This window comes from Zophobas morio, unplaced genomic scaffold (assembly GCF_036711695.1).
Source record: "Zophobas morio isolate AGI-343-1 ecotype UQ-CSIRO unplaced genomic scaffold, CSIRO_AGI_Zmor_V1 ptg000024l, whole genome shotgun sequence".
In the NCBI taxonomy this organism is placed as follows: domain Eukaryota; kingdom Metazoa; phylum Arthropoda; class Insecta; order Coleoptera; family Tenebrionidae; genus Zophobas; species Zophobas morio.
In genome coordinates, this window is record NW_026972129.1 from 1,520,749 (window position 1) to 1,534,011 (window position 13,263).

Genomic DNA, 13,263 nt, shown 5'->3' on the forward strand with positions numbered 1-13,263 from the left:
ATATGCGGTGACTTCCAAATAGATTCGGAAAAAAATCCTTTAACTATCACAGGCATTCAAAGAATTAAATTGCTGCTCCAGTTCAAAAAAACAAATAAGGTGTGCAGTAGAGAGCGGAAAATATGCAGCAAAATTTTGGGAAATATGATCATATGATATGCACCAAATTTATAGAAATATGCAGTAAGTAACTTTCTTAATATATGCAGAGATATGCAGTTGCATATGCTCCAAAAATTAAAAAAAAGCTTAATAAGCGAACTAAATTTATTTACAAATTACAAAAATAGGTTTCCCGAGCTTACGTTTTATTGCAAAAAATACATAAATCACATTGCAAGGTGTTTAATTACATCTCACTAACACATAAATCACATTTTTAATGATAATATTCTTATACTAAAAAATAAATATATACAGAACAAATTAAAAAATAGTAGTAATCGACTATTTAATTACTATTTTGGTAACAATTTAGTTTTAAATATTTTTCGAAATATTCTAACAAGTTTTTCCGGTGATTCTAAAGTATGTATTTGTACATAGAAAAACTGAGTACTACAGATATAAAAATACTTAGCGGTTTAGAGCAGGCGCGACAAAACACAGTTCCTTCTTGAAGAATAAGTTCAGGAAAAGGTTTAATCCGTAAATTATTTTGAGTTATCTTCGACATATTAACACACCTGTATCGCTTTAAATGCTTTTAATGCAAACTCACGATGAAAAATAATAGGATAACGTTCCTTCGAGCACCACAAAACATACCATTAACACACTGAAGTAACGAACAAAAATATTGGGAATGAACGTATTTCCAAAAGTAATTAGGGCGAAATTTACCTGCAAGGATGGCTTAACACCCAGTGGTTTCTCCAAACTACCATAAAACCCAAACCGTCCCTAGTTATTTGAAGCTCAGGACAATATTTGCAACATGATTCATGAAATTTCGTCTTTCTAGATAAATGCCGATGGCTCTGTGTCAAAACAGCGCAGGTCAAAACAGCGCAAGACAAAACAGCGCGGTCATAACAGCGCTGGGACAGAAGAGCGCAGGACATAATAGCGCTGGACAAAACAGCGCATAGTCAAAAGAGCGTTGGATAATAAAGCGCACAGCCAAAAGAGCGTGAGACAAAAAAGCGCTTTATCGTTTGTGCTTAGAGATTTAGAAACTAGAAGAATTAAGGTAATTTCGTGAACATGTACTCCGACAACTAGTAATAGTAATAAAAAATGGATCTAGAAATAGTGGCCCTGTTCGGTCGATTCATTGTAGTTTATTTGATCTTTTTTAGATAACTACACTGATTTAGCATTATTACATAGCTGTCAGACTGTCACCAAAAAGAGACTTCTAAAAGTCACAAAAAAATTGCAACATTCTTTTCCACAATGGCCACAGATACCGAGTTGATGGAAACCAAGTTAGCTTCTTGGGGATGTTCAAAAAGCGGACGTAAAGGTGGACTCATCACGGGCGCTGTTTATAAAAGGGAAACCACTCCACATAATCACGCAACCAGTCCTGTAGAAACTGAGGCTTATTGGTAAAGAATACAATAAGAAAATCGGCTATGGAAAACGATGGCAAACTTAAGACGATAATATAACGTCACAGACTGAAAACGGAAAAATACACTTTTAGCAGAGTTATTGTGTGGTACCACCCGGAGTTCTCGGCCACTCGGCTCTCGTCGGGTGTTCGGTACCACCCCCAAATTCATTCATCACCGCCCTCCTGGACGAATGGGTGGCGGACGAGAGTCACCAACAACCCGTCAACGGGCACGCGTCGCAAAAATACATACATATTTTCATAATCAAGTATACATAATGACATGTACATAATATCAATAAATCGTTGTTAAAAGTGCACGTCGTTCCACAAATAATAATCGCTACAGTTTCCACAGTTATAGATTATTATTTAAAGTTTGTTGCTTAAAATTTATTTTTGTAATTATATTAGCAGTATTAGAAATATATTAATTGAGAATGTTTTTATACTCTGTTTAAAATGACTGCGCTGTTGTTGCCGCGCTCATTTGTACAGGCGCTCTTTCGTATTGCGCTGTTTTGTCGAACGCTATTTTGACTCGGCGCTCTTTTGATACAGAGTCGCAAATTTCATAAAATCCGCTCTCTAGTGTGCAGTGTCTTACCCAATATTTTAAGCTTGAAGTGGATAATCTTAGGAACGTAACAAGATGATGCAAATATAACCCTATTTTTTCCAAAACCAAGCAAGGTCGTCCAAGTCTAAGGCAAAAGCAAATGGTAAGTACCAAATAAAGAAAGCACAGACTTGTGTCCTGTTAGGTATAAGTACAACAGAATATGTACGTATTTTATTTTCTTATAATCATCGCTTTTAGACTTTTGGAGAAGATGTTATAAAAAAGAACTAATATTAAAATAAATATTTGTTTTTAACAGAAAATCCATCTCGGAAGAACTCGTCTTATTGGTTTAAAAATTCACCATTTGGTCTGACCGAAACCAGTAAATGGATGAACACCAGTGCCGAGAAGGCAGGAAAAAATTACTAAGACAGCGGATATCCGTCGAGCTGAGGTACGGCTCGTGCGGGATGGGAATTCAGTGTAGTTACGGGCTGCACTTCGTTTACTGTTTCGCTGCACTCTGCTGTTAATTATTTAACCATTTTACTAATTAAGTTTTGGTTAATTGTATTTACGGAATAAGTGACGATTAAATTCACTGATTATCATCCGCTACTGATTCCCGGCGATTCACGCGTTCCCACCTATAATCGTGACATAGCCCGATAGAAATCCACCATCTACTAATCAGTACTAATCACTCTGCACGACCAACTGCTGTAAGTCAGCTTGCAAAAGCTGGTACGGCCAATAAAAATCGTAGGACACGCGTCGGCAGGATCCATTCGGCCATACCTACAGCTGGATAGTTCTCATCATAACAAAATCATAGGCAACATGAGAAAAGACGGTGAAACCGTAGAGTCTGAAAACAGCAAAAATTTCAAGAAAAAGGAAAATCGATGCGAAATTATTTATAACAATAAATTGTACCTTTAATAATTATTATTCTACTGATATTTGAGTTAATAAAATGCAATAATTATGTACTTGATCAATTAAATTCATTTGAAGAGTTTACAAAGTAATTTGTCATAATTTTTTTTGCTGAAAAATGTTTCTTGACACGACCATGTTTTGTCGCTGAAAATTTTTTTAATGACTCCCATTGGCCGAATTTGAAACTATAACGTCATAACAATGGTTAAAAATTTGTGCGTTGGATTATCATAAAAAATAAAATTCGCAAAATTAAATTTAGTGAGATGCCAAAACTCATTGATGTTTTTTCTCATCGAAACGATGTGGCAAAAGCGCAATAAATGTTAATCACTATCACTCTAAACCGTCAATTCATCGAAAAACTGCGGTTAGTGCTTTCATTCAAATAATTTAATTCAATTAATTTTAACTGAATTTATGCGTGCGAATCCAAAGCTATTTCAAGAAAATTTTCGTATGAATTTTCCAAAAATGAACGCCAATGGTTGTGATTTGAGAGTGCAACCATACTAAATAGTACGTCTGGTCCAGAAAAGGACTGGAAAACTTTCCGATTCACTGCATCACCTCCGCCTTCCATTTCTTGAAGAATGTCTAACATAACTAGATCGTCCATGGTTCAGAATAAAACACTAAAACAATACGTAAAAACTAATAGGAGGCTAAGTGTGTGCTGATTTTGTTCAGCCCTCCTAATCCAGCAGAACTAGCACCAAAAACAAAAATATATCCATTATTTGGACAAGAAACATTTTTCGACTTGTAAAAACATCTAACAGATAGGTAAACAAAAAATTACTCTGTTCTAGTTTTTCAGATTCTGCAAAGGATGATTTTTGAATGTTTTCTTTGCAAAATAATGATAAATAAATTTATTGCTAAACAGAAAACATTATCCAATTACAGAGCAAAATTAAGTTGCAGATACATAAAAATTTGAGTAAGTGATGAAAAATTCCAAATATTTATTTCAAAAGTTACCTTGCACAAAATATTAACTGTTTTAAAATACATAAACATAAAAATAACATTCCGTTTTCCGACCGTGAAAACTCACTGATTTAGCAAGGAGTTTTGTCTCATGTGGCAAAACTCACATACGCCACGAGTACACAGAGTGCAAAAAGTCACATACGAGTTTTCCCACTACTGTCAAGGGTACGATTCACTCAAATTTTATGACAAATGGGAAAATGTGACAAAAAATAAATGAGATATAAGCATTGAAAGTCTTAGAGAAACACCCGGTATAGGGAAACTGGTAAAGCAGCTTTTCGACATTTGTTTTAACAGAAATCAGGTCGTTGACGTCTATAAAATAGTCTCGAGCAAATTCAGCAATAGACAATTAGCGCAACCACGTTCCGTAGAACGTACCTACAGCACGCAAAACGTAAAAAAAACTGTTAAATCTATGTAAACAGAAAATGCAGTGTCCCTATTGGCGATTGTGAACGTTGAACAGAATTTCGCTAATTGTCTAATACCATGCAGTGCATGTGCAACACATGTGACATGAAACACATTAAGGTAGAAGTCCTGTGACTGTTTACCAACCTTTATCATGAATCCTGCAGCATAAGGACATCACTAAATAAAATAATTTTTGTTTTGGTTGAAAAAGTAAGCTCGATGCTTATTTAGCCACAGTTGCTATGAGTGTAGCATTGATGTCTTGAATCATTTTAGTGGTGATTACATAAGTATTTTGTGCTTTGTAGAATTCCAACTATCTCTGCTATGTTGTACGGTGTTCACGACGTAAATATAAAATTTGAAAACAAACGGCCGAAAAATAGATGAGATATAAGTACTGGAAGTCTTACGTGAAACACCCGGTATATACAAACTTTTTCCGGAATACCTACCTCTTTTCGTGATAATACGACTAGGCACATGGCTAAAAGTGTGACTTTTATTTGAAATATTTTAACAATTTAAAACACTTTGTATTTTTATTAAATGATGATGATCCCAACAGTACAGAGTGTAAGCAAATTGTTGTAAGACCTGACATATAAAATGATTTAAATTTTATCCATACAAATTGTGAACATTTATGAAATATAATTGTTTACTAGAAAGTGAAATCCTTAAGTTATACGAAGCTTAAGGAAAAATAAAAATTACGGTTAATCGATTACAAAATATGCCAGGGAAATTTGAAATTTGTTTAGCAACAAAGGCAGATTTTGTACTTTACATGTCAGATCACTAATTTTTGAGAATTCCTTAATCCTCACATCTCGATAATCTTTACAGACAGGGTAGCAACCAAGGTCGGCTCTGTTTTGAGTAGAAACGCTGAATTAAACGTTTTGTATACTATCCTCAAAGATATTTGGCGTTTATGACTTCACACCAATTTGACTCCCATTAAAATTCAATAGGCCGTCACAACCGGATGTCTTAAACCCGCTCACCGATACCTACCTGAAAAGACCTTTTCTGGTAAAAGCACAGGGCAGGACTGAGTTTTGCATTTACCGACAACTGCGCCTTTCGAGTTTTTTATTTTAAGTAAAAACAAAGTAACTTTGTACTCAATCATTTTTTATTACAGCACAACTATTTACTTATTAACTACTACTGCTTATTTATTGATCGAAATAGTCACTGTCATCATCACTCGACTCTTCTAAATTAATAATTAACGGTGTTATCAACCGTGCCCTGTACTGGTCTTCTTCTTTTGTGGAATGTCGTACACAATTGGCCCACATTTCGGCAGTTATTTTGGAAGCTTCTTCCCTAATTATGTCAATTGTTGCACTACTAAATTTTGGTGCCGTATTATTCCTTCTTATATTATTTTTCATTTGCGACCAGATTAGTTCGATGGGGTTAAATATACAATGGTACGGCGGAAGTGTGATGTAGAGAGCGGATTTCGGTCGGGCTAGAAAAGGCCAAACTCGGTACGGCTCGTATGGGATGGGAATTCATTGCAGTTACGGGCTGCACTTCGTTTATTTGAGATTAGAATACCGCTGCTTCGTTGCACTCTGCTGTTAATTCCAGTTCTCATTTACTTAGCCGTTTGATTAATAAATCGTTAATTGTACTTATGGAATAAGTGATATTCAAATTCAGTGATTATCTATCACCCGCTACTGAGTCCCGGCGATCCAGCGCGTCCCCACCTATAATCGTGACGTAGCCCGACAGAAATCCGCTGTCTACTAATCACCCTAAATCCACGATCTCGCGCCATAGCATCTATTTTATATTGTTTCTCAAATTTTCGAGTGTGTAACACTTCTAATAATTGTGTCTTTGTGTAATTTTCTTCAAAGTATAAATCATGTTCCGTAAGGAAATTTTGAAATTTGAAAATTTTAACAAACAAAATTACTCTGAGTCCGGTCCTTCGCGTCTCGACCGTCCCTGGCACGTCGAAAAGGTCTTTTCAGGTAGGTATCGGTGAGCGGGTTTAAGACATCCGGTTGTGACGGCCTATTGAATTATAATGGGAGTCAAATTGGTGTGAAGTCATAAACGCCAAATATCTTTGAGGATAGTATACGAATTTTGTGAAAGAATGATCTCTAGTAACAACACTAAATACGGTAGGTACCTTGACGCCATATTTTAATTATGTCCCGGTAACCAACTGCGATTTAAAATGGTCCTTTTCTATATATAAATACTTTTTGACACCTAAAAGAAAGAATTATTTTGCATGTAAACGCTCAATATTGCTGACTAATTTATGTACGGCGGATCCCATCACTGGTAATTAACGAAAAATCGCGAACCACGCGCTTAGTGCTGCTAACCTTGAATATGTCACGTTTGGAGTGTAGTCAATTAGTCTTCCCCTTCAAGTTAAAAACAATGGCGTCTATAGAATTTTAATGAATCTATCAGTTATTATGATATAAGGCCGTAGAGTTTTATCTAGGACACCTCTATTTGTGGAAAAGTATTTTGTTTTATTTAATAATATAACTAACAAAATAAAATAAATTCTTACCCTGAGCAGAGACAGCTCTACTTCTTGCAAGATCAATTTTGTTAGCGACGATGATAGCAGGCCGGGACCTTAAGAGGTCATCGTCTTGAAGCCTTGTTAATTCATTCTCCACTTTTAAAAAACTGGCTTTGTCAACGACAGAATAAAGAATAACAAATGCATCGGGGGGCTGTAATTTGTCGATTTCCTGAAACAAAAAATAAAATTTTAACTACTACTTGGAATCGAAGAATGAGGTAGAACGCGTTTTTCCTTCTAATGACATCTGACAAATTTTAAACATAATAATATTAATAATAAAAATATATAAATATACATATAGCTGGGCTTCCATCAGTCCCCTCATATTGATCATACCAAAACTAAAACGAAGCTCAGCTTACCAGAGGTAAGATTAAAATCCACCAAGACACAGTTAAACAAAATGAATTTAGTGAAAGCAGTTAATAGACTCCGTGTTCCACTGCTAACATATTCCTTTGGAATAATTAAATACTAATAGTAAATAGTTACTATTAGTACATACTCAAAAATTTAAACATTTCACAAGAAAAATATTCACACAATGTAGAAGGCGTTGTCCGAAATCATCAGTTGAGAGATTTTTACTACCGAGGAAGAACGGGAAAAATTTGTAGAAGAAGCAAGTTGCAGAATTGAAGGAACATTTCCTTAGACGCGCAGAAAGAAACGATCTAGTTGGCGTCATAGCAAGAGCAGACTAAAACCACACATCCTTAAATCTACACAGTACCGAACACGTCCACACCCCACAAACTTTTTTAGACAACATAATAAGTGGGCTGAAATAAAAATAACTGCAATGAAAATTTTTCAAAGAGCCAGACGAAACTCACATAAGAAAAGAAAATGTCATTGATTTGGCTTAAAAAAATTCAAGTTTATATGCCGCAGCACAAGAGTTTTTCTTTGATATTCAAGGCCAAGTAATTAATACCAAAAATTACAGAAAATATGTAATCAAAAAACCAAATATAAGAAATGATTGTTGTCGACTTTGTAAAGAAAAACCCGAAACGATTCGGCACAAACGTCATCTTGTAGCATCTTGGTACAAACTGACCAATATCATTCACAAAGACTTATCAACAAACTAAACTTAATCCAAGATGTGGCACACTATTACACTTATACTCCATTTTCATTCCTTGAAAATACCGAATACAAAGTATATTGGGATCGCACAATATCTACAGACCGAAACTTTACACCCAACAGGTCAAATTTTTTTCTTATAAAGAAGTACACCAACGACGCCATTCTCATTGATATTGCTGTCCCTAACACTCTTAACATAATTGATCCTTTTCCTGTAATATCGTAAAACTTCCATAGTGACTTTCCGTGCGCACGCATCTTCAAAACCACGCTGAAAATTGTATCCGGCACTCCGGCAGCAGAGCAAAGGCCTGTGACAACAAACCGCTTTGACAGAATGCAGCCGGAAACACATGCGTAATGTGTCGCTAATTGGTTAATTTTAACTTGGCGCTGCAGAAATCTGACTTCGCCTGCGCGATGTTGTCACACTCTGTATCATTGGAATTTATATAATGTCTACTCACTTTGCTTACAGGATAAGGGTCAATACAAACATATACCACTCTAAAATTTCAAAATATATATCTACAATTATCAATAGAAATGAAGGCAATGATAAATGTTCAGAAAATTTCAATACTGTTGTACGACCAAAGATAAATGCAAACGCCGTCAATTATTTTATATATACTTTATATATTTAGTACCTACTTTAGAACGCAACCTACAATAAAACCATTAGGCATTAGGAATGCATTTACTAGAGAAAAAATACGGTCCTGGAAAGGTGCATTAATTTTGATTAACAGCTTTACACAGGGTATAGCTTTGAAAGCGACTGGAGATTTTACAGCGGCAATACTCATAATAATTGGAGTCATTTGCATTTATCATTTGCCGTACTTTACCTTTTTTTTTTACATGTCACATTGTATGTAAGTTTCTCGAACAATCTGATCATGGCAGTCAGCACCAGCCGGTTAGACTAGTCATTGATTAAATACATATGTATTTAATCAATGGACTAGTGTAGCTCACTTTTCAAGTGATGCGAGGGTAAATGATTGTTAGTTACGCTAGGCTCATGGGGATGGGATGAGATTAGAAAATAATGGCAGACGAATTTGTATGCTGCACCTAATTCTAGGATCTCAAAGTTTTTTATTAAATCTAATTAATGCATATCATTATTTGGTGTTAGTACCCGTAATGATATAAGTCTTGTCTGAATGTCGGTCATTCCAAGGTGAGTCCTAAACATACAAGAAAAAAAAAATTAATAATAATAATAATACTGGATTTACGGATTTTATAACTACAGTGAAACAGGTCTAAATCATTTGAAATAGTGTTACACCGAGCACCGTGGGCATAATTATAGCGAATTACAGGTGCACAGAGAATACGATGAAAACCAATGCCTAGAATTTCATATATTCGGGTATTGTAGGAAGGAACTCTTTGGGTAAACATATTAAGAGTTTTGGGGTATCCGATTTTACTGTGTAAAACTTTGTAACCAAAAGTTATAGCTTGGCATTGACGAGTTTCAAGTGACTGAAAGCCAATTACGTGTAGTTTCGCTCAATACATATACTTGTTTTTGTCAATGTTCAATTTAAATAAAATAAAGTTTACCATTTTCCTCTGAATTTTTTCGATCCTGAGGGACAGCTAGCAACATTCGAAAGCACGTGATCTTATGAAGGAAACATCTGAGCGTATTCCCCCGTTTCAAACATCTTTTGACAAAAACGACTGTCGGGCTGGCGTGAGAGGTCGCTAGTACAGAGAAATCCCAAAAATATTTAATAAAACTAGTCTTATTGTTCAGTTAGCAAAATTAACTTAAATATGCCCTTATTGCGCTTGGACGATTCGTTAGTTTGTAAACTTTTCTTTTGGCTACAGATACTTAAGTAACGTCATGTTATCACGGCCCATTTTTTTAAATGTTATTTCTTATCTCATTTGAAACGTATAAATAATTTAACACATTAATATTCGGTAGTTTAACTACTGGCAGACTGAGTTAACCATCGCAGGTCAACAGTACGTCACATGCATTCAATGGATTAACGCCAGTGAGTGAAATAAAAATTTTCCAATTTTAATAGTATTTTATACAGGATCATCATAAAAACTGTAGTCGACTTACCTATGAAAAACAACTGAAATTTTGCGTGTGCCGCTAATCACCAAGGTGATTTGAACTCTTGAAATGTCACGGACATAAAAACAAATCTGTCAAATGTGTCAAAAAATAAATACCAGGTTTGAGGTTTAATTTCATTTTAAATAGACATGAAAATGCCCAAGAGCATTAAGGGTTGCAGTGTTATCTAGCATCTGTGAACGCTACTGCAATACATTTGACCTTCAAAAATTGTAAATAATCAGAAAAGCGTTTAACGGCTTTGTCATAAATTACACCTTGGAAAGTCGATTATAGTTGAACAGAATAAATCATCTGATCTTTTTTGCAAAGAAACAATAATTTTTCAAATAATGAAATCCAAAAATTGAAGTTAAATTTGTCGAAACCAATGAACACCGTAATTAATTAAAAAATTACATTTTGTAGGTACTCTGAAGGTAAAAATTGTGAAAAATCACGTAATGAACAATGGCAGACAAGTTTTATCACAATACGAAGTGGTACTTCCTGTTTTAATTGTGTGACATTTTAAAGTTTTCAATGAAGATGTGATTGATTGTTGGCGATTTAATGATGCCACCTGAACATTTTGCAGTTTATTCCTCGTTGTGCCTCTACTATTATTGTTGTCATCTTCAGAATTGTTATCTTCTTTGACCTTCTCAGGACCTATTCCTTCATCTCTTTCAATCTCTGTAAAGTAATAAAACTCAATACCGGCAAAGGAGATAATATTTAGCTACATCTAGCAGTACCGTCGATTAATAGTTAGCAATGCAGTAAGATCGAAATAGATACTGACGTAAGTTTATTCGTGCATGTGGTAAATCTGAGCCATCATCGCTTTTTTTGTTGAACTTTTCACGCAAGTTTTGTGACTCATACATTTTTGAAAGCAGATAAAACATGGTTTTGTCAACGTCATCTAAGTGTGCCAATCGACAAACAAACTTTTCTCGGGTTGAAAATGTATTCGAATTCTTCTTGATCCCCTTCAATAATTCTAACTTGAAAGGTCTTTTCTTTTCGAAAAAATTTCGTGTTATAATCGCATTCTAGGAGTGCGTACAACGCTTAGATGATGTTGACAAAGCTAGGTTTTATCTTCAAAACCGTATGAATCGCAAAACATGTAGGTATGAAAAGTTACGATGTCTCACGAGTAGAACATTATTATGTCAGAATCATAAGAGCTTTTTAACACTACTCCGTTGTCTCCATCCGAGGCATCTCCTTTAAATGCGGAAAATCCTTTTTTGAAATATATTCTATTTTGTTGCATGAACTCAATCTTATTCGAAAACACTTAGAGTCTCTGCAACGCTCTATTAATACAACTCTGAATTCTAATAGCGAAAAGCCTAGTTATGCCCATAAGTAAAAAAATGCTTTCGAATGCAGTGTTATTATTAAACCAAAAAATTCGTCCCACACACAACAAATTTCATAGCAAAAAACTCTGAAAAAAAGAAAACAAAATTAATTAATAATAATTAACCTAACATATTTTGATATCGCAATAATAAACTTCCCAATACATACATAAAGCATTAAAAAAATGTTCTCATTCTGTCTGGTGGCGCTTTGTCGGCATTCCTGAAGGTTTGGACAAAAACGATATTGCAACTTATGCCTTAACTCAAAACCCGCATTTGTTTGGCAAGGATTCGATTTGCGAAGTTGTAAAAATTTGGTCTACCTTCAAATCTATAGATACTCTACCCTACAAGAAACTTCTAGACATGGATCATCTACTCGTCGGCCGTAATTGTTGCACACTGTTTGATGCTGTTAGCGTCCTGAGATGTTTCACATGCAAGTCCTTTAACCATGATGACACAAGTCAGTGTAAGAAAAACCGATATGTTCTGGAATTCACGTACTCAAATACCACCCCACAGAAAAAGATAAGAAGAAATATAGCCGTTCAAACTGTTTGCATCTTCGCAACTGTCAATATTTTGATATTGACACAACCCATGCATGGGATACGCATATAAGTCAGCCCTAGCTAAACTTAAGCAGGACGTATTCAACATACACATTTCTTTAATTACTCCCAAACTTTTAATGAATTATTATCTGCCTTCTTCTTCTGCAATTTCTTAACTAAATAATTCGTTGAACGTTAGTCACTTATTTTTATATTAATAATACTAGTCGAAAACTTTCATTTAAAGTTCGAGGCAGTGGCGGCTCGTCAGGGGAGGCAGGGGAGGCAATGCCTCCCCTGGAAAAATTGACCATTACTTTTTGTTTTAATATCTGTTAACTTCAAATATATTTTACAGATATAGCAAATAACTTTTATGGAACACTGTGATTTATTAAAACGCGTCTTGGTAACATATTTTGAAGTACGCGCTTTCGACAGGAATAAGCGCTGATCATCGCTGTGTAGGCCAGCTTCAGACGGAGGCATGCCTCAGATAGACGGATATCTTCAGTATGATTAGTCAGTGGTGCTAATATGTTTTTGAGAAAGACAATAGTCATCAGTGCTTTATCAAAGCGCCAGCGGAGGCACCAACGCCTACCGTCCTTAAGCCAATCAGATCGAATTTTTTAATCTCACGGTGAAACTGCACAATGCTGAACAGGGATGCTGAATGCATTTAGTGTGCATTTAGTTGTGCATTAATTAGACGCGAGGAAAGGTAGTGACTGCATGTGCATTGCCAAGGTTATGTATTAAAACTTTTCAGTTAACTTGAAATTGAAAACAGTAGGACAATGAAAATGTGAGTTTTACAATGCTGATAGCAACATAAGAATCTATAATCTCCAAAGTTTCTTATAAAGTTTAAATATTTAAGCACGGTTTTCTTACGACGAACAATTGGATGTCAAAGATTTAGAACCTCTCATCCAGATTTGAGCAGAAATGTATTAATTAATTGTTTAATATATTTAAATCAGCCCTAGATCATATGAATTAATATTTAATGTTAATAAATCAAATTCTGTAGTCTTTACACCTTCTCGTTGGTTTGTGT

At 35.0% G+C, this 13,263-nt stretch overlaps 1 protein-coding gene across 1 annotated transcript in view; it reads right to left on the bottom strand.

The window, feature by feature from the left end:
- LOC135135279 (GTP-binding protein REM 1) overlaps positions 1-13,263 on the bottom strand; it is a 245,018-nt gene that overhangs the window by 65,078 nt on the left and 166,677 nt on the right. The window contains exon 4 of the mRNA XM_064064306.1: positions 7,048-7,234. Within this exon, the coding sequence (XP_063920376.1) occupies positions 7,048-7,234 (187 nt within the window). The remainder of the gene's footprint in view (positions 1-7,047; positions 7,235-13,263) is intronic.